This window comes from Eucalyptus grandis, chromosome 2 (assembly GCF_016545825.1).
Source record: "Eucalyptus grandis isolate ANBG69807.140 chromosome 2, ASM1654582v1, whole genome shotgun sequence".
In the NCBI taxonomy this organism is placed as follows: domain Eukaryota; kingdom Viridiplantae; phylum Streptophyta; class Magnoliopsida; order Myrtales; family Myrtaceae; genus Eucalyptus; species Eucalyptus grandis.
Genome location: NC_052613.1, coordinates 21,956,015 through 21,977,950, shown reverse-complemented (window position 1 = coordinate 21,977,950; position 21,936 = coordinate 21,956,015). Strand labels below are relative to the sequence as shown.

General features: G+C 38.8%; 2 protein-coding genes across 2 annotated transcripts; both read left to right on the top strand.

Annotated features, from left to right (window-relative positions):
- Positions 1 to 1,064: 1,064 nt before the first annotated feature.
- On the top strand, positions 1,065 to 4,763 carry LOC104426246. Its single transcript, XM_010039242.3, has 4 exons — positions 1,065 to 2,301; positions 2,516 to 2,781; positions 3,656 to 3,859; positions 4,119 to 4,763. The coding sequence occupies exons 1-4, from the start codon at positions 1,107 to 1,109 to the stop codon at positions 4,257 to 4,259; spliced, it is 1,806 nt and encodes a 601-aa protein (XP_010037544.2). The 5' UTR covers positions 1,065 to 1,106; the 3' UTR covers positions 4,260 to 4,763.
- A 9,266-nt stretch (positions 4,764 to 14,029) lies between these two features.
- Positions 14,030 to 20,944, top strand: LOC104434746. Its single transcript, XM_010047618.3, has 12 exons — positions 14,030 to 14,565; positions 15,142 to 15,325; positions 15,774 to 15,842; positions 15,929 to 16,027; positions 16,539 to 16,618; positions 16,721 to 17,552; positions 18,481 to 19,172; positions 19,619 to 19,703; positions 19,810 to 19,861; positions 19,965 to 20,014; positions 20,229 to 20,276; positions 20,389 to 20,944. The coding sequence occupies exons 1-12, from the start codon at positions 14,297 to 14,299 to the stop codon at positions 20,563 to 20,565; spliced, it is 2,637 nt and encodes an 878-aa protein (XP_010045920.2). The 5' UTR covers positions 14,030 to 14,296; the 3' UTR covers positions 20,566 to 20,944.
- Positions 20,945 to 21,936: the final 992 nt, after the last annotated feature.

Here is a 21,936-nt window from a genome sequence, read left to right as displayed (position 1 = left end):
ATCTCAATGGTCATTAGCCCAACTAAATTTTTCGATCGATCAATGGCGTTTTCATCTAAATTCTCTCTCTCTCTCTCTCTCTCTCTCTCTTTTCTTTTTTTTTTTTTTTTTTTCTTTTCTAGCATCAGTTGGTGGCTACAAAGGCCGGCGACCACTATAAAAGCCGACAAGGGCTCAACACTCTAGCCTTTGGGAAGGGTCAACAAGGGCTCCACAACTCTTGGTAGTCACTAGTAAGGATTGGTGATGGCCTATAAGCACTCACCAGTTGCAGCGAGACCACCCTAGCTAGATTTAGCGAGGGTAGGATTGCAAGGCCTTGCTTAGGACTAGCAACAATGCAATGATTGTCACCGGCAAGAAGCGGGGCTATCGAGCCCTCGCTAGCTACAGGAGAGGGCTAGCAGGCCAACCCTTGCTAGATTTGATGAGAGTAGCCTCGCTTGTGGTCGACGAGGGCCCTCAAGCCCTCGATGGCAACCAACGAGGGTTGACCTCGTTGATGGCCACAAGGGGCAGCCTCCCCTAAAGTAAGGGTCTCCTCGCTTACGAATGGTGAGGGTGGCCCTCACCTAATGATGCATACCCAATTCTCTAAGGGTATTGTTGGTGGTTGATTAGCCATTGGTGAAGAAAGAAGAAGAATTAGAAAAAGGAAAGAAAAAGGGAAAAGAAAAGAAAAAGATGGAAAATGACAAAAATTTCCTTGATTGTCGAATAGTCAAACTCTTATTTAAAACAAACATAGCTTATTTCAAATTTTTATTTGAAAGAAGATCCACTTTATATCCTTTTTTGAAAAAGTAATGATGTTTTAGGCATTTATTTAAAACATGATCTAGTTTGGGTCTTATTTGAAAAAATCAAGGCACTTGATTATTTTTTGAATTTTCCCTTATTTTAATATTGCACCGCGGGCCGACTAAAAAGCCCATTGGACTCAACCTTTTTCCTTGACCCGCATAGTTTGAGCCCTGGGCCCAACATGATAAAGCCCATTGGGCTCGATCCGTCTTCTCTACCTCCAATCTTTCGTCAATTTTTTTGCAACTTCAAACACCCAAGGCCTCCGCTCGCGGCTGAGCTGAGAATTCCCTCCGTCGCTGATGGCGGGCGTTCTCATCCGCTGCGCCGTCTTCTCTCCTCCTCCTCGCTTCGCCACAGCCGCCGCGTCTCCGTCGCAGCCATCGCCGCCGCAGCCTCCTCTCGCCGCCGCCCCTCGCAAACCCTTGAGGCTCGCGAAGCGAAGGAACCACCTCCGCCCCAAAATCCTCAAAACCCTCCCTAAACCCTACGCCCCCGTCCGAACTCCCGAGGAACTCCCGTCGGACGCCGCCGGCGTCCCGGCCCCGTCCTCCGAAACCCTAACCGACCTCTTCGAAGCGGAGCCTCCGGCAGAAGAGGCTCCTCAGGTCACGGAGAGCGTAGCCATTGGCCCCGAGCACGGCGGCGTCGCCGGGAAATTGTCGGCCAAGTCCGTGATAAAGTTCGGCGCTTATTTGGTAGCGGTTTTCTTGTTCCAGACGATTTGTGCTGTGTGGGTGTTCGGCAGCAACGGCTCCGATTCTAATGGTGAAAGTGAGGAGAGAATTTCGGTGAACGGGGAGGGGAGGGCGGTGTCGGGAAAGAAGCTCTTGTCGAGAACGAGGAATGTGGTTTACTTGGATGAGTCTGACTTGGAGAGGAGGATTGAGGAGATAAGCTCGATGGCCAGGGAGGCGCGGAGGAGCGAGAAGAGGGGGCTGAAGAGGGATGATGCAGGGGATGGCGAAGGCGATGACGGCAATGACGATGATGATGGTGAGGCAATTCCCGACAGCAGGGTGGCTATTGAGAAGGAAATTGGTTCTCGGTTGGATAAGCTGCAAAAGAAATTGAGACCTGTTCGGAAATCGCCAGGTCTAAGTGAAAATGTGCCGCTCGAGGGAGCTAGTAGTTTGATGTTCAAGAAAAAGTTGAAGTTTAGAAGCCCTTTGGTGGAGAAACCCAGTACTGTTCCGAAGGGGTTTCAGCGGTTACAAGATAATGGTAAAACAAAGAAGAAAAGCAAAAATGAAGTCAATGGAGAAGGGAAAAATGGAGGTCTTGATCACGGTGTTACGGAATCATCAAATGGAGAAAAGTGGGAGGAATTGGTAGATGGTAAGGGACATGGCAGTCTCTCCAACGACATCAAGCAAGAAGGTGATGAAACCATGGTTTTCACGGAGATGCAGAATGATTTGCATAGCAATGGGGTAGGTGAAGGGCAATCTTTTCCTCAAGAGGATGAAGAAGTCGGAGATACTCGAAGCAGAACTGGTAAGGTAACTCTTTTCGGTTTCTATAAGATTTGTCTTCAAGATGCCTTGCTTGATGTGGAAGCCATGTGCTATATTAGGTAGTTTGCCTTGATCACATACGAATCCCAACTTTCTGGAATCAGGAATTTAGAAGATGAAGTAATACAAGTTTGGATGATCAACGTAACATACCTGTCTATTCCATATAATTGAAAGTTATTTATACATTTTAGGCATTGTCAAGGAGGCTAGTGGGAAAAGGAATTCAGTTGGAGGAGCAAACTTGAGAACAACTGGAAATTCCAGTTTGAAGAGTTCTCGAAGCTTTGGGGATGAAAAGCAGGAGGCTACAAAAAGATCGGCCGGTCGAGACATAAGAAGTGTCAATGGCACGTTGAAGCGTGAAGAAATTAAAGCCACATCAATGAGCAAGAGAGTCGAGGATAAGCAATCAGATAAAATTGAAGAGTTTTGGTGGTTGAAGCTTCCTTGTGTATTTGTACGTTCTTCTTAACATTTGCCCACTTCGATATTGTAGTGGCTACTTAGGGACCTGCAGCTGTTGACTAGTATAGCTAGGTGATTGCTTGCTATTCTTGCTGTCGTAGCATGCTGAAGAGTTGCTGACTATCCTGGCTTACCTGCTTGATACCAGCAACTTTGCTTACTGCTTTTCATTAATCTTATCATCATTCCATACTCATTTACAATCACCATGGGTTTTTTCTCTTTCTTAAACAGATTGACCTACCTATTAGCTTGCACAGCACTATAGATATTTCCATGAAGATTTTCTATAATGTGAAATACTGTTAAGTTTTATTATACCGTCAGCTCTTTGTTATGATACTTGTCCTGAATGATATCTGATATGTGAAGAATCGATAGTCATTTTCGGTCATTCTTGATTATGTTGGGCTATGTGGTTTTAGCTTGTTTACTGCCTCTTAAATAATATATAGACATAGATGTACCGTAATTTCCCCTTCTGACATCATCTTAATTGTCAGGTACTTAGCTTTTATTATGATTTAATGCATTTTCCCTACCAAAGTTTTTGTTAGGTTTCCATTTGCGCTCCCGACATGCAATTCGTTCATTTAAAATGTGGTGTTGAAGAATAATCATTTAGGACTTGAAACGTACTTTTTTCAGAGTATTTTTTAATCATCAATGATTGACATTTCAGAAATGATGGCTTTATAGATTGAAGGTAAATTTACGTAGCAAAACATTTCTTCTGGTACAGGTGCTCTTTGTATACATTTATTTGCCGGTCTTGATATGGTTTCCTTTTTTTGAATAATGCGACGGCTTTTTTTTTTTTGGCATTAACTTCTAGCACTCTCTGACTAATGCACATATAATTTCAGGCTGTTCTTATGCGTAGAGGCTCTGATATGGAAGAATCAGGTGGATTTTTTACCTTAAAGACTGATCCAGAGGACAGTGATGCTTCTTCCTACATAGTTGCTTTCGAGGACCATGCTGATGCCAACAATTTCTGCTTCTTGCTGGACTCCTTCTTCGAGGGGCTGGGTGATTTCAGTGCTGACATTGTACCTCTATTGAGAAAAGTAAGAACCCAACTTTCCAGAAAAGTATTGATGCTTTTGTACATGATTGGCAAGAATTTTTTGCTTCAATACAACTATATGAGGTTCAGCATAAGTTTGTGGGAGATTGAATCCCCTCTCATATCATATAGATTCTCTTATGTCGGTATCTTTGCTATCCTGCTGAATGATAAAAAAGTCTCTGCTACCTTTCTTGAGTGTGCTGAGTATAAAAATTGATCTTTGTAAACTTGAGGATTGGAATTTTGAACATCTGCAGGAACTTCAAGAGGCCGTGAAACAAAAGACCATGAAATTGGTGGTTGTAAGGAAGGGGCAGCTTAAGCTTTACGCTGGACAGCCGTTTTCTGAAGTTGAGCTGGCCTTGCAGTCTTTGGTTGAAGAAAGCTTGTCAGAGTGAATTTATGTACATAAACAATTGGACACAATGATTTTCCCAATTTATCATGGAACGTTGCTGAAACAGAGCTTCCAATTCCAGGATTTTTTTCTCTTCTGCTGATTGTGAATTTGCAAGATGGCGAGCTCTCCTTCGCCAATAATTTCTCCTTCAGCTGATTGTGCTTTTGAATTTTGGAAATCCGAAGGGTCCAAGCACAGTGCGAGCCTTGTCTGGGGCAACTTGATTTTGAATATTCAAAAGCACATTTCAGCAAGGGGGAGATTATTGAGCAAGGAGATCTCAGCCATCTCGCAGATTCACTCCGGTTCGGCAATGTTCAATGATGGAATGAGAAAATCACCATGTCCAATCACATATGGCAATGTGGCTTGCAGCATTGGCATGCTATATGGTCTCATAGGTATGGCCTGGTTCTAGTTACTAGATATTTTCGGTTTTGGGTTTTGCGTGTACACCAGTTGGAATTCAACAAATTCAGTTGAGCAGCAATTCTTCATCAAATCAAATCTATTGATGTTTTGCATTACAAAATTGCTTGAATTGTCCAAAAACAGAGGAAAGTTTCTAAAACTTAGTACTGTTGGAATCTAGCAGACACTGTGTTAATGCTGTAATAGTAAGTCGCGGTTGGGTTTGGATTAGTCGAAAACCTTTGCATGACTGAAATCAGGTAGAAATCTATGAGTGCCTAATTCAAGTGCCCTTGGGAATGCGTGTGAACTTTCTGCTTTGCTCCTTGAGTTACTAATATCAGTGAAATGATAAGTATCCACATTAGTCTATTGATTCCTCTTAAGAGATTCAATTACCAACATGTATTCAAAGACTAATACCTCCTGTAAGAGTGAAAAAGTATTCGGATAAGTGCAATAGAAGTTCTAAAACTTATAACAAAGTCCTAGAACTTGTAACAAAAATGCAATTGAGTTCTAAAACTTGTAAAAAGTATAATTAAGTCATAAATCTTATCAAATTGGTTTAATCAAGTCTTAAAGTTAATATCGTTTAACTTTTTAGCATTAATGCTGATGTAACATTTAAAATTAATTTTTATTTTCCATGTGGTTTTTTTAAATTATTTTTTTATTCAAATTAGATTTAAAAACTAGAAAAGAAAAGCTAAAATTTATTTAAAAAACAAAACAGTTTAAAAAATAAGAAAAAGAAAAGAAAATGGCTACCACTTCCGCCGGCGACGGGCGGCGGCGAAGGAAGTGCCTGCCATTTTATTTTTATTTTATTTTATTTTTTGAATTGTTTTGTTTTTTAAATAAATTTTAGCTTTTCTTTTCTAGTTTTTAAATCTAATTTAAATAAAAAAATATTTTTTAAAAAGCCACATAAGTTGGATCCAAACAACACTATATAATGTTGGGATAAGTTGGAATCTATTCAATAACAAGGCTCAAAGATTACACGTCTCGTCTTGATATATGTCAGAATTCAATCAATAATGCTGGAATCTAATTGACGACACTACTCCAATGTAGTGAGATACAATGCCGAAATTTAGTTTACAACAATGCATTAAGATTTGAGGACAAAATGTCGGAATTTAATTGACGGCGATGCACTTGGATATAGATATGTGCCTGAATCTAACCAATGACGGAAATTTGAAAGTTACGGGAAATGTAAAGTTAAAGAAACAAACATTTTGATTGATTTGTCGAGAGTCCTCTTCGTTGGATAATTGGTGATAGTTACAGAAACTTGGTAGCTGCTAGGTAGTTGCGTAACCTTTAGTAACTGCTCCTAACTATGTCCACATCCCTTTTCTTTGCATATTACTTCACCCATCTCCTTTAAAATCATCTCAATTTTGTCTCAGAGATTATATGGTTATCGATGGCCGTTCCATGATTGGGTCTTCAAATAGCAATTGCTCCTTAATATCATGCATCATCAATGCCTATCATTCAGGCATTCTTGAGTAATATTTTAAGTGTCTCTATCAAAAAGTTTGCTATCATAACCCATTCAAGTGGCCACCAATCGTCTGTCATCGTATTTCAATAAGTGGACACATGGCAATGCCTATTTCGTCATGGATCATTGGGTATTTAGTCCTATGCTTGTCAGTGGTCAAGCATGTAACAACACTATCCACATGACATGTATGTGATTTCAATCTGTCCTTTGTTACATTTTCTCCCGTGACAAGCACCATGGCTAATTTCGAGTGTCATTAGAACTCAATCTATATACAGCGGCCATTCACTAATATGAGATTTTGGGTGTTATGAGCAGCTAGTAGTCTGATTTTCAACTTAATTTGCTTCATGAATCTGGAGTCCATGATAACGCAGCAAGCACTAGAACCCCCATGGCAATGAAAAGTCGAAACTGGCAAGCCATCTCCTTCGCTTTGTCCCCTATTTTTTGACAGGTCTCATTGTGCTTAAATTAACTAGTGCGTCTATTGAATCAATGGATAATTCTCTTTTCCAATTTTTCAGAAGCGGTCATTAGTGGGCAGTTTTTGATTCTAGGCCAGGAATCCCTTACTCGGATTATGTTTACCCATAATGCCAATTCAGTTAAAAACATTTTAATTTAGTCAATTTAATGCTAAATATTTTAACAATTTATCAATATAGATGACATGGACGCCGGCCATTCTACATGACACATCCGATGCTAACATGGATTTTTTTTTTTTTGAAATTCTAATTTTTTTATTAATTCTTTTCTTTTCTATTTTTCTTTCCTTTTCTTTTATTGCTTTGAGGACTCGAGGCCTGGTAGTTGGCCACTAGGCAAGGGCTACGACCCTCACCGGTCACTGGGCCTCAATTGGTGATTAGCTCTTTGTTTGTCTTTATATTAAAAAAAAAAAAATTGAAATAAAAAAAATTCAAAAAATAAATTAAAAATTTGGAAAATTTTCTACGTCGACATTAGTCATCCCACATAAGGTGGCTAGTATCCACATTAGTAATTCACACCAAAAATTAGTTGGATTATACTGGTAAATTGTCAAAAGATTTAAGATTAAATTAGTCGAAGTGAAAGGTAATTGGCATAAATACAATAAATTTATGAGTTTTTTTTTTTTATAATTTCCCCCATTGAACTAGCATATATGCAATGAGTATACGAATTTTTTGGTAATTACTCCGTTAAAGCACTAACAAGCTTGTAATTTTTTATGAAATAAATGTACTCTTCGATGAAACTCCTAGCTTTAGCCACAAAAAAACCCTACTATTTCATGACCATTGCTCCTAAAAAGAAAATTTTTAATTAATAATCTTTAAAAAATTTCAAAGAAGATTTGAAGTGTCATTATTTTCTTAAATAAAAGTCTGAAATGGACTTTATTTTTATAATGATCAAATCATTTCAAATAATAACATGAAATTACCATATCAGTTTTTTTTTTTTAAAAAAAAAAACCCACTCATATCAATTTCGAATGTCATTTTTGTCTTTTAACTTTTTCTATTTATTTATTTTCTTTCCCTTTTTCTGTTTTTTCTTTTTTCTTTTCTTCTTTTTCCCCCTTCTCTCCGCCGTCCATGGCGGAGTTCGCCGGCCTCAGGCGAGGGTCGCCCCTGCCGACCGGCATCGGGCGAGGGTTGCCCTCCCCTCGGGCCGGTGCCCCCGCCGCCGCCACCGCCGCCGCCACCACCGCCGGCGTCGGGCGAGGGCGTTCCTCATCAGGATCCGACGGGGACAACCCTCGCTGACAAAGAACATTAGAAAAAGCCTTCCAGACTTTGATTATGACGACCACATCCAGATCGAGGGCTTCAAATCCAGCGCCTTAAACTTTGATTATGACAAAATCAAACAAAATCACATTAAACTTTGAAAACTATTTCTAAAATCCTAAAGATAATGATATAGCATGATGTATAAATCGTTCTAATTATCTTGTTGCGGGGCAAAGAGCACAAAGAAGAAGAAGAAGGTGTATAATAAGGTGATACCGAAAAAAACCGAGATTGCTTAGTTCTTGTATTGGATGTTCAAACTTTCTTGATGCAATCTAATCCTCTAATTACATATTTTTCTTTTCCTTTTTCTTCAATTAAAATGGTTATTTATTTATTTAAAGATACTTTTATTCCTCTATTGTTTTGGTCAAAGGAGATGCAGGAAGGCCGCAAATTAATTCAAGATAATTTGACACGATAGTCTCTATTTTCTAATTTGATAATTGATCGCAACATTAGCAATTTGAATAACTTAGATGGTGAAAATGAGATGAATTAAAGTATTTATATTCTCTATCTGGTTTTAAAAAATTCCATTAGAATTCCAAACTTGGAATCTCTTTTAAACCCTTGAAATTAAAGTAAAGCTTCTTCATCCCAAATCTAATCGGAAAAAGAAACCTAATCCTACTCTAATTTCACAATGTTTATCCCTCTATAGATAGTCCCTTCGCTAAGCCTCCAGCAATTTGTACATCAACGGTCTCAGTATCTCTCCCACCGGCGAGCGATCAAATTCACCAAGGAGTCACCATTCTTCATCGGAGAGTTCTAATGGCCGTCCTTGGAAGAAAGCTGCGTCGGCTTGTTCAGAAGTTAGAAATCGGCAAGAAGCTAGCGAGGAGAGGATGTTTCGCAGCGTACGTTGGTGAAGAGGGAGAGCGTCTCGAGATCCCGGTAAAGTATTTGCGTTCTATAATGTTGCAAGCGTTGTTTAATCAGTGCCAAGACCAATCGAACAAGGGCACGGGGCTCTACTTGTGTTGCTCGCCTGAATTGCTCAATTGGGTTCTTGAACTGGCCAAGGCCGAGGTAGAAGAGACTAACCATAATCTTGCAATCAAGAATGACAAGATCATACATGCCGATATGACGATTTGGTCGCATAGCTATTTCATTGTAGCGTTATAGGACTTGATCTTAGTTTTTTCCCTTGGATTAGGTTGTAATCAACATACGAAGAACTTGTTTTGTAATTTGAATGAATGAATGAAGTTTCTCCATGTTGTCATTGATGGGTTTATTTCTCCGTATTGACATTGATGGGTTTATTTTTGTGATGAATTGCTTGTATATCAGTCTAGATGTTCATCCTAGGTCGAATCCATTTAAAAGCACTTATTAAAGAGAATGCGGCTCATGTTATTTAATTTCCTTTTTTTAAGGATCGTATTCCAAGAAATATCTCCAAACAAAAGGGTTTCATCTTGACACATTGATTTCTGAACCAAAAAAGGATACTGTCTTGTTCAAATAGAATCTCTACATATATGTGATAAGCTACTATTGTTAGTCCAACTATTTCGAGCGTACATACAATCCCTCAATTTTTGCCTAAATTATTGTCGCTATTCAAACTATAACTATTGCCCAATTTAATCCAATAGAAGTACTCTTTGCATCATTATTAGTGTCAATGTTCAAACTTATGACTTGTATTTCGGTAAGCATGTTAGAATATTCAACTTAGGTATAAAGACTAAATGAATACGAGTCTCGAATGAAGAGAGATTAGTTTGATGTTCCATCTCGCATGAATTAGACAAAATGGGAAATAAGAAAGATAAAAATCATATCTTAGACAAAAGGTCAAATGGATCAACATGAAGAATTGATGTTCGACTAGAATATAGAGTTTGACGCATTGTTTTATTTTTATTTTTAAGGGGTTTAATTTGCTAATATTCGGATCACGATAATATATGTTATAGCGAATCACTAAAGAATGACCACTTGGTGATAGCTATAGACTTTCTGAAAGTAACAATAGAGAGAGAGAGAGAGAGAGAGAGAGAGTCTATACCATCTTCGAGATCAATGTAGGAGTCAACTTCCCTTTCAAGTTCTTTTGTATTCACTCAAATTCATTTTCTTTTATTTTAGAAAAGGGAAAATTAGATGATACACACTAATTCATTAATACGGATTATATATGGTACTTTATGAAAATGAAGTTAATTTATGTGCAAAAGATCAAACGTAACTAATAACATGTAAATCATTTTAACATTCATCTCACTAAGGAAAACCAATTGCATTGTTAAAGATAATGCAATTTATGGTTTCATGTAATTATATGGTTTATGCCATAAACTCGAAAAGTTAAAGCAAATTTGTGGAAGTCTATTTAACTTTTTTCGACAAAAAAATAAAAAGAAAAAAATTGTTCTGGTAAGTTAATTAGAAAAACAGATATGCGAAAGCGATGAAGTAGAAATAAAGAAAAGCTAAGCTACATAACAAAAATATAGATTTACATTAAAGCGCAAAAAAAGAAACCAAACTCAATTTTTCATATCAACGTTTAAAGAGGCAATCTTTCTAACTATATATTAGTATATAACATACACATATAGTCTCAATACCCACCACGACTGTGGAATTTTCAAAAATAAAGATCTAAATAAAATCTAAGAAGCTAGTTTATGCTATTACAAAAAGGACTTTTAAATCTGGTGTCCAACCCCAAACTTACTAAAATACACCCTAGGTTTTATATGATTCTTGCAGTAAAAAAATATCGAAGATGGTAATTTTATTCATTCAATTGGGTAGTTTTTCTGTTAATTGTTAGATACTTTTGTAAAACCCGTTTTAAAATCCCACTAGATTTCCGAACTTAAAATCCCCCCTAAATTCTTTAAATTAAACTAACCTTCGTCATCCCAAATATAATCAGAAAAGGAAACCGAATCCTTCTCTAATTTCACAAGGTTTATTCTCTCTCTTCCTGATCCCTTCATAAACAATTTGTACATTTGATTCCGATCTCAACATCTCTGCAACTGGTTAGAGATTGAATTCACAAAGGAGTCACCGTTCTCCATTGGGCAGTTCTGACAGATTTCATTGGAAGAAAATTGCGTTGCCTCGCCGGGAAGTTACAAACCGGCAAGAAGCTAGCGAGACGAGGATGCTTCACGGTGTACGTCCGTGAAGGGAGGGAGCACCGTGAGATCCCGGTGAAGAACTCAACTTCTATAATGTTGCAAGCATTGTTTAATCAATGTCTAGACAAATCGGCGAGCGTACAGGCCTCCACTTGTGTTGCTCGCTCAAGTTGCAATTGGCTGGGCAAGGTCCGGTGAGCGGTGAGGCTCAATCTCGCCCAGTCACCGTGAGGCTCGACGTCACTAGGGGCTGGCGACGCTCCGGCGAGGTTGCCGGCCATGGTCGAGGTTGGTGACCAACCAAAAGGAAGAAGAAGGAAAGAAAAGAGAGAAAAATTGATTCTTAGAATTGTTCTCGGGAACAAGAATCAATTTTTTTCTACTTCTTATTTATGTTCCCGAGAACAAAATTTTTATTAAACACGTTTCTATTTTTTTTTTAATTCCCTAAAACAAAGGAACGGAAATTTTTGTTCCGGGGAACATAAACACTTTTTAACAAATAGGCCCTTAGTCACTCCTTTTTTCGGGCTGATTCGTGTTGGATTTGCTTCATTTAATTTCGGGTTGGAATATGTTGTTTTGCTTTGTTTCTACTCTTATGGCCGTTTGAAAGTTTCTTCATTATTTGCATCGTCATTTGGCTTTGCTGAGTTTGAGCTTATTTTACTGGAATTTCTACCGTAAAAAAATATCTTTCATCGAGAATCATTCTTCGACTTTTATAAAAGATAATTAAGGTTCTACGTCAACTCCGAACTTAGGATACTATATGCAATGTCAAATTTACTTTTCGGATCCAAACAACACTATTATTATTGGGATAAGTTGGAATTTATTTAACAACGAGGTCCAAAGATTACACATCTTGTTTTGATATATGTCGGAATTCAATCAACATTACTAAAATCTAATTGATGACACTACAATTTAGTGAGATATAATGTCGAAATTTAGTTTACAATGATGCACTAAGATTGGAGGACACAATGCCATAATTTAATTGATGGCGGTGCACTTGGATATAGATGTGCGCCTAAATCTAATCAATGACGGAAATCTGAAAGTTACAGCTAATAAAATCAAAGTGCTGTATGTGAAATGTAAAGTTAAAGAGACAGATATTTTGATTGATTTGTTGAGAGCCATCTTCATTGGATAATTGGTGATAGTTACAGAGGAACTTGATAACTACTAGGTAGTTGCTTAACCTTTAGTAACTGCTCCTAACTTTGTCCACATTCCTTTTTCTTCGCATATTACTTATCCCATCTCCTTTACAACCATCTCAATTGTGTCTCACAGAGATTATTATCGATGGCTATTCCATGATTGGGTCTTCAAATAGCAACTTCTCCTCAATAACGTGCATCATCGGTGCCTATCGTTATGGCATTCTTGAGTAATTTTTTAAGTGTCTCTATCGAAAAGTTTACTACCATAACCCATTCAAGTGGGCACCAATCGTCTGTCATCGTATTTCAATAATTTGACACATGTCAATCCCCTAGCTCGTCACCAATCATTGGGTATTTAATCCTATGCTTGTCACTGGTCAAACATGTAACGACACTGCCCACATGACATGCATGTAATTTCAATTTGTCCTTTATTACATTTCCTCCTGTGATAAGCACGTGGCAACATGGTTAATTTCGAGTGTCATTAGAACTCAATCTGTATACAGCGGCCGTTTGCTAATATGAGATTGTGGGTGTTATGAGCAGCTAGCAGTTTGATTTTTTTAACTTCATTTGCTCCACGAATCTGGAGTCCATGATAACGCAGCAAACACTAGAACCTCCATGGCAATGAAACCTTGAAACTAGCAAGCCATCTCCTTCGCTTTGTCCCCTATTTTTTTGACAGGTCTCATTGTGCTTAAATTAACTAGTGGGTCTATGGAATCAATGGATGATTCTCTTTTTCAATTTTTCAGAATCAGTCGTTAGTGGACAGTTTTTGATTCTAGGATGAGAATCACCTACTCGGATTATGTTTATTTATAGTACTAATTTAGTTATAAATATTTTAATTTTATCAATTTAGTCATAATATTTTGACAATTTACCAATATAAATGATGTGAACATCAACCATTCTACATAATACATCCAACATTTACATGGAATTTTTTTTATTAATTCTTTCCTTTTCTTTTATTGTTGAGGACTCGAGGCTTGGTAGTCGACCACTAGGCAAGGGCTACGACCCTCGAAGGTCACCGGGCCTCGATTGGTGATTAGTTCTTTGTCGGTTTTTATAATAAAAATAATTAAAAAAAAAAAAAAAATTGAAATTTTTTATACATTGACATTAGTCATGCCACATAAGGTGGCTAATATCCACATCAGCAATTTCCACCAAAAATTAATTGGATTACATTAACAAATCATCAAAAGATTTAATACTAAAATAGTCGAAATAAAAGGTAATTGATATAAATATAATAAGTTTATGATTTTTTTTTTTTTTTGATAATTTCCTCCATTGAACTAGCATATATGCAATTAGTATAAGAATTTTTTGTTATTGCTCCATTAAAGCTCTAACAAGCATGTAATTTTTTATCAAATAAATGTACTCTTCAATGAAACTCCTAGCTTTGGCCGCAAAAAACCCTATTATTTTATGACCATTCCTCCTAAAAAGAACATTTTTAATTAATAATCTTTAGGAAATTTCAAATAAAAATTTGAAATATCATTATTTTCTTAAATAAGAATCTGAAATGAATTTTATTTTTATAAAAAGTCAAATCATTTCAATAATAACATAAAATGGTCGTACTAATATGAAAAAAAAAAAGCATACCCTCTCATATCAGTTTCGAATGTCATTTTTGTCTTTTATTTTTTTTTTTTTTTCTGTTTATTTTTTCTTTCCCTTTTCTGTTTTTTTTTTATTTTTCTTTTTTCCTCTTCCCTCCGCCGCCCACGGCGGAGGTCGCCGGGCTCAGGCGAGGGCCGCCCCGCCGGCCGGCATCGGGCGAGGGTCGCCCTCCGCCTGGGCCGGCGCCCCGCCGCCGCCGCCGCCGTTGGGCGTTCCTCGCCGGGATCCGGCGGGGGACAACCCTCGCCGACAAAAAACATTAGAAAAAGGCCTTCCCGTCACCATTTTACCACCGACGCTCCTCTCCTCTCCTCCTCCTTCCCACTCCCGCTCTCTCCAATGCCGCCTCCGTAAGCAATCCCATCCCATCAATGGATCCTCCCTACCCGAAGCCCCGATCCTACGGGCCCCACCCGAGGACCGCCGCCGATCCTCCGCCGCAGCCGCCGCCGCCGCAGCACTCCGACAATGACCGGAGCAGCGGCGAACTCCGCGCCCTCGACTGCAACCTCTCCGCCCTGTGCGACCACATCCAGATCGAGGGCTTCAACTCCGGCGCCTTCTCCGACCTCGCCGTCCAGGCCATGGGCTCCACCTACCGCCTTCACCGCCTCATCCTCTCCCGCAGCTCCTACTTCAGGTGGGCCCCGCCTTCTCTCCCCGACCGCCGGTCGCGATCCGCGGTTTCCCGCCGAACTGATTTGCATTTTCTCGGTCTTCGGGTTATGACGGTGTGGAAATTTGATTTCTTTGTATGTTTGCCCAGGGAAACTTCCTTGAATTTTGTAGCGTGCCTGCTCGTGCCCTGAAATGGGCGAACCCGATACGTCTTCCGTTCGCATTGCGTTATATAGACGAGGCTTGTCGGTTGGTCGAGTTGGTTTGTGCCTCTTTCGTGTCGTGCTGTCCATTATCCATACAGATCGTGCTGTGTAGCTGAGTACACTTTGGTCTCCTTAGCTTTTTGTGGCCCTTTTGCGGCAGTTCTTTTTGTCCTGTAAAGTTGATGTGGAAAATTTGCGGTGCCGTCTAGACTTTGAGCTTTATAAGATAATGACTTAGCAGCCAAAGGAGATGCACAGAATTAACAGAGAATGCAGCGTTTGTTATATTTCTTATGCTGAGTAGCTGAACCCGAATGGTCTTTTGTATAAGTTTTTTATTGTAACTAGTGCTTGATTTGGTGCTCAGCTTTATCTTGGCTTACTCTTCTCAGAAACATGCTCCACGGTCCTTGGAAAGAAGCTGGGGCTCCAGTTGTGACCTTGCAAGTCGATGACAAGAATGTTAACCCCGAGGCCATTACGATGTCATTGGCTTATTTGTATGGGCACCATCCCAAGCTTAATGTTAATAATGCATTCCGTGTTCTTGCCGCTGCTTCCTTTCTTGATCTTCAGGTAATTGCTATAAGTGTGCGGAACCTATTGTTCTTCATCGTTTTTGTAGATTTCATTTTGTTTTTTACCTGTCAATCTGCAATTGCGGTTTACCTGGGTGCCTACTGTTCTTCGTATGTTGCACACTTTGGTTTTCTCCATAGTTCCACCAAGTGCTCGACACGTTGGTCCTCTGATGCTATCTAAATGATCCTGATTTGCCCAATGTCTGTTTCGAGATTGTCGTTATGAAGAAATTTGTAAATTAATCTATTGAAAGTCAAAGCTAGCGTAAATTTTCAACACTCAAGGGGTTTCCATGTAATTAAAATTATCACCTTGTTTCAAGGGTTGCTGTTACACGCTTTTTGCTTTCTTCATATATTTCTGGGAATGTATTTTATTTTCATGTATATGCTTTTGTTGGGTTCACTTTGCATATTAGTGATAACATCATGATGCTCTGCAGGACCTATGTGCTATATGCACGGACTTCATTATATCTGAACTGTGGACCTCAAACTTCTTAGCCTATCAGGTATAAAAGACATGCTTTTGCTTCCCGTTTAGGGTGGAGCTATAATTTTCTTGATAGATAATTGACCCTATGAACACGTTGATCAGGTTTTTGCAGAGAGCCAGGATTATGGCATACATGGAGAGCGTGTTAGGAATGCTTGTTGGGGCTACCTTTGTCAAAGTGGTGCCTTGGAGTTGAAAGAGGTAAAAGGACGATATGATGCGATGATCTAGCCAATAAAAGGAGCAAGCTTCTAGCATACCTCCTCTCTCTTAAAAAAAAAAAAAAAAAAAAATCCTTGCCCCTGAGATGTAGTTCAGAAAGTCTCCATTCAAATTAGAAATTGGAGTAATTTCTCTTTTCTCGCTTATTCTTTTTTTTTTCTTTCTTTTGGTCTGTCCTACTTCTCCCCTCACTCTCTTAGACTTTACTCTGCCTCTATTCTAAATGCTTGACATTTGATTCCATTAACAAGAGGGCTTACTTCCCTGTTGCAGCGTGTTGATTTGAAATGCATCAATATAATATGCCGTGACTTAATTGAACATGAAGTGTCCTTTGTATGATAGAACTTACTAATTTTACCTCCTTGTTGGTACAATTCATATTATATTTGGTTCTTTCTATCTTGAATATTCCCTGGGTTGTGATACTTAACCTTCTTATTCCTATTTTTGGTTATTTACATGCTGTTGTTTCTTGGTTTGCATTAAGGTGCTTTCAAAATTGTCTCCTCAAACTATACATGCACTGCTAACCTCAGATGAACTTTGGGTGCCTAGTGAGGAGAAGCGGTAAGGAATCTAGGACTTTTGAGGTTCTTTTCTTTCTTGACGGCTTATATTTCTTCTTAAAAATTAAATGGAATGTCACATTGAAAGCTCCTCTCCTTGAAGGTTTGAACTGGCGGTGTTTACACTGCTCGCAAAAGGTGCACTTCACAGGGCAGAGCTTTCTGAGCAGGGTAGTTCTGATTCTGAGGCTGGATTGCCTAGTCTATCTAGTTCTTCCCAAGGGAAAGGAAAAAATTTGATGAATAGCTTCTCGCACTTGAAATTGGAATCTGAAGTAGGAAACTTAAGTTCAACAGCTGGATCAGAGGGATGCAGTACTGCACACAATCTTCTGGCTGAGCTTGCAGGAGTTGTTGATTGCGGAACAGGAGATTCTGATTCTAGACAATCAGCACAACAAACAGCATATGCTCAGTCAAACTTGGAGCCCACATTCTCAAGTGGCTTGGAAGGCTCCAAGACATTGAAGTCATCTACAGATACTGATGCCAGTAACACCTCATGTGCTTATGTGGCACCATCTATAGGCGCGAGGACAAGTGGGTTAGTGAATAGTGGATTGGCTATGGAGGGGCCATCTGAAGACAATTCGTTCTATCACTTGGATAATAACTGGCTTACTAGGGACCAATCGAGGCATGGTTCTTCTATGATGAGCTCTTCCTGTTATGGGATCATGCCAAATGATTGGGGAAAATCTGGCATGCCTACTCTTTCATGGGGAGGTAGGGTTGTGGGAAGACGACAGATTAAAAGTTGTGCTGCAGAGAACTGTGGAATTAGTGGGGAGGATTATGATACATTCGTTGATATATTTGAAGGCGGTTCTCTTTTATATAGCAACATGTCTTTTGAAGCTCTCATTAACGTGAGAAAGCAGCTAGAAGAACTGGGTTTTCCATGCAAAGCTGTGAACGATAGTCTATGGTTGCAGGTTCTTTGCTCAGATCTCTTCCATTCTTGCATGTTGCTGCAGTTTGTAACTAAAAGTTGATGATGAACTTTTTAGGCTTCATTTCAAGTTTCAGGAATTTCAGTATGCCGTGTTTGTTCGTTACTTAGCTTCATCCTGCAGTTTAACTTCTAGATATTATTTGGTTTTATTTGGGTAGATGCAAAGAATGAATATAGCCTTTCTCCATCCACAATGCAAACATGTTTTGAGGGGGAAATTACGGCATGTCACTGTAGTGATCGTATAATGCGTAGACTCCCAAGGTTCTTTCTAACTTCTGCTTGCGGACACACTGACGGGGTTGATGAGTGACGAGGAAACTTCAACTAAAGCCTAAGACCTGGGAAGGGTGGCCTGTGCCAAATGGGCAAACCTTTAATCACACCCAAAACTTTTTAATGTACTCAAGTTTATCTTTGCAGTTCTTAACTTGATAGAGTTTGCACTAATGCTTTCTTTGATGAACATGCAAATGATGTGTTGTGCACTTCTGCCGTCATGCAATAGCTAGAATGCATGCCTAATTGAAAATCAATCTTTCAATTATTAAGTGGCCTGTGCCAAATGGGCAACCTTTAATCACACCCCAGAATTTTTAAAATGTACTCAAGCTTACCTTTACAGTTATTATTTTGATAAAATTTGCATTAATACTTTCCTAGATGAACATGCAAATGTTGGGTCATGCACTTATACCATCATACCTAGAATGCTTGCTTGATTGAAATTCAATCTTTCAATTAATGATTTAAAAATATGTTCAGGTGCGCCAAAGTGTAGGTGCAATGCTGAATACTAGAATAGAGCTTTGTGGGAGCAACTTTTGTTATTGTATATAAAAAAGTGTTGCCTTTTATTGATTGCTTCCCTGGTTATTTGAGATGACTGATTAATGGCTATTATCTAGATGCTTCTAAGCCAACGGGTACAAGAAATTGTTGCTGATACTTGCAAGAACTGCTGTCTTTTGAATAGTTCGTGTGCCTGTAGACAGCCATTTGGATATTCTCATGGGGTATCTGCAACTGGTTACTGCATCCAAGAGCAAGATCAGAGCAATTCAAACAACATAGGGAGTGTATATGTCACTGAACCTGCTCAAGGTGATGGTAATGGAATATTTAGGCCAGTACGAGTGCATGTCAGGGGACCTGTTGATGGGTTGGCTGGTATTGGACGTGGAAATACTTTTGTGCCAACAGCTGCTTGGCCACCAACACGCTATGTCTTTTCGCGTGTGCCTTTTGGTGTCGGCAACAGAAATTGCCCGCAAGCACTTGCTAATGATGATTCAGAAGCCAGAGGTGACCAGGGTGGCGATTTGTCAGGAGATGGGTTGACAGCACTGGTTGGGCTAAGCCAGGGAGGAAGTAATGCAGCTAATATCCATGGAGATCTAGCTGCAAGAGGTTATGAGACAGATCTTCAGAGCAAATTGTCTGGAACTTCTGCTGGGGGACCAAGTGGAAATGCAGTCCCTATGCAAATGCTTGATCATACTGGTGACGACGGTGGCATTCAATGGGATAGTACTAGCGGTTCCTCCATCTCTTTGGATATGAAGACCCCCCTTAGTCATTTTCCTCCTTTCCGTTTTGGGTAAGCTACTGCTTTTTTTATTGTACAAACTGTTTAAAAGATGGACTGGAAGAATGCTGTAGGCTTTCCTGTTTTGGTTTCAGAATTTCTTTGGCTAGGTACTTAGCTGGTACTATTACTTAAATCCATTACCAGTTCTCGATATATAATCTTACAGGGATGAGATTGGCTTTTCTTTTGGTTGGATGTTTCATCTTTTTTTGCCCCATGAGACAGTAGTTTATCTGGGCCAAGCTTAGGATTTAATTCATGGATAAATTCATGTAACATATACTTATTTTCAAACAGTTTCTGGTGGAAGTTGGTTTTTGCAGACTATTGCTTGGTTTTGTCTTCTGTCAATCCTTATTGCTTTGTAATTTTCTGGAAGTATGTTTTCATTCCTGAAAGAATGGCAATTTGAAATTCTATCCCATCCATGTGTTGGGTCTGATTTTGTTGTATAGGGTCGAATTTGTGGATGTTCACAGGCTCAGCGATGGCCAAGTCAAGCACTCGGCTGAAGTATTTTATGCAGGTTCATTATGGAAGGTAGATCATAGTCATCCGTTTCTGAGTTTACCAAATTAGATGTCTTACTAAGTTTTTTAAATGTTCTGATGCAAAATGGTATCTGTGACAACTCTTGAATATATAGGTGAGTGTCCAGGCTTTTAATGATGAAGACCCTCAAGGACGCAGAACACTTGGTATGTATTTCCTTCGTCAAGCCACTTTTAAGATCAAAATTTTTAGAATCAGGCGTAAACCCTAAGACAATATGCTGAATCTACTGGTTCCCAATTGTAACAGGATTATTTCTTCATCGACGGAAAGCCGAATACCCTGATTCCCTTAGAAAGGTTGGTTTTTTCAATGCTTCATTTGAGCATGAGAACATTTACTTATGTTTCAATGTGGATGGATGATTTTTCATAGTAGCTGGATGTGCAGTCCATATGCACGATACTCTCTAAAGTTCATTTGAAAGGAAGGGAAATTAATGCAAAGTTACAACTGACTGTCATTGAATTCTCAATTCAAACTCATTTTGCCTTTACAACTTCTCTCTGGCAGGTTCACGTCTATGTAGACACTCGTGAAAAGATTACTGCTCGTTATCAGGTAGGATTCTAATACAAAAACTGCTATTTAGAAGGTCAATTATCATTTGAATAGATTATGTGGTCACTGTATAGCTTGCTAACTTCTGTGTCACTATGTTCTTGTAATTTAGCTGATCTGTCCATCGAAAAGAGAAGTCATGGTCTTTGGAAGTTTTAAACAGAGGGGTACTCTTTTGCCAAAAGCTCCTAAAGGATGGGGTTGGCGATCAGCTCTCTTATTTGATGAGCTCCCTGATCTCCTTCAAAATGGTGCCTTGCGGGTCGCTGCTGTCGTGCAGCTTGTGTGAAATGACAAAAGGTAGTTTACCTCAATCCTTTGTAAAGAGCGATGATCATAATAAGCTCCGGATGTATAGTTAAGAATGCTAAAATTTAGCCAGGTCATGCCGGTACTTCCCGGCCTTGTATTACATGATAAGTCCTGTCATCTTTGAGTTGAGGAGTAAAATTCAGAGAATACAACCCTTGAAAACATGTGGTAGGTTTTGGTATATCTCTTGAAGATCTCAGAATTGTAATTAGCTTAAGAGAAAACAAAAACATCTCTGATGCCATAGTCGGAGTCCTTAGAAGTTATTATATATCTATGGGCTCCCTCATGCATAGATGTACAAATTAGCCTGTTAATTGTTTCCATGATGGAACTAATCTTTATTCTGTTGACTACTTTGAGTGGATTTAGCATCAACACGAGCTTGATCAGTTGAATTCTAAGGGTCCATTTATTCCCATCAGTTAGTACTGAAGGGACCGGTCCCTGCCGTTGTCTGAGCTGCCATTGTGGCTAGTAGCCACCCGCACTTCACTTTTTAGCCGGTTGATATATGATGATGCATATAGTTTGTAGGCGGTTCATGCTGCTGTTGTCGCAGTTACTGCTGGCAATGTCAAGGAGGAAATGATCGACGGTTGTGGAGTACTTCGCATCTCCGATGCATGGAGAGTGTTTATAATTAACAGTTACTATGTTGATGCATGGAAGTATTTGTGAGATATATGAATTTCTAACGAACATCTTAAGCTAAATTCGTCAGTAATTACATCCACCGCTGTATAGCTGTCTTCCCAGAAAGACCAACTCACTTCATCCAAAGGATGGAGGCATAAATTTGTAATGGTTTTGCACAAATTCCTAAGGGTGTACATAACAAAATTTCTGAAATAAAAATTGATTTATGGCTAGAAATTGATTACTTTTTCTCAAAAGATTTTTTTTTATGAAAAATATATTTCAAATAATTTATTTTGGGCTAAATAACATAAATTAGAGGGAGACTTTAGAGAAATGTCAAATATTTAGAAATTGGAAATAATCCCACCAAAACATTCAATGGCATAAAAGAGCACCTAAAATTACGAAGTATTACTAAAATAGAAGGAAAAAAGACCAATGGATGTTACCAAATATCTTTTGAAAGAACATAAGAGTCAACCTCGTTCAATTGTGTCCGTTGCCTATGTTGAAAACATTTTGCACATTCATATTTAGATGAATTCAGTTACATAATTATATATATAAACATAATGCGTAAAAAAAATTTCTATGCTAACAATTGACCTAATAAAAGTTTAACATTTATTATTGAGAGACTCCATTTGGAAATTGTGAGAAATGAAGAACTTCTAAACGTGATGATTTACACCATCTTTTTTTTTTT

Coding starts and splice junctions, on each gene's coding strand:
- LOC104426246 (XM_010039242.3), top strand. CDS start 1,107: ATGGCGGGCGTTCTCATCCGCTGCGCCGTCTTCTCTCCTCCTCCTCGC. Junction 2,302..2,515: donor AGATACTCGAAGCAGAACTG/GTAAGGTAACTC, acceptor TATACATTTTAG/GCATTGTCAAGGAGGCTAGT. Junction 2,782..3,655: donor TGAAGCTTCCTTGTGTATTT/GTACGTTCTTCT, acceptor ATATAATTTCAG/GCTGTTCTTATGCGTAGAGG.
- LOC104434746 (XM_010047618.3), top strand. CDS start 14,297: ATGGATCCTCCCTACCCGAAGCCCCGATCCTACGGGCCCCACCCGAGG. Junction 14,566..15,141: donor TCCCGCAGCTCCTACTTCAG/GTGGGCCCCGCC, acceptor TACTCTTCTCAG/AAACATGCTCCACGGTCCTT. Junction 17,553..18,480: donor ACGATAGTCTATGGTTGCAG/GTTCTTTGCTCA, acceptor GCTATTATCTAG/ATGCTTCTAAGCCAACGGGT.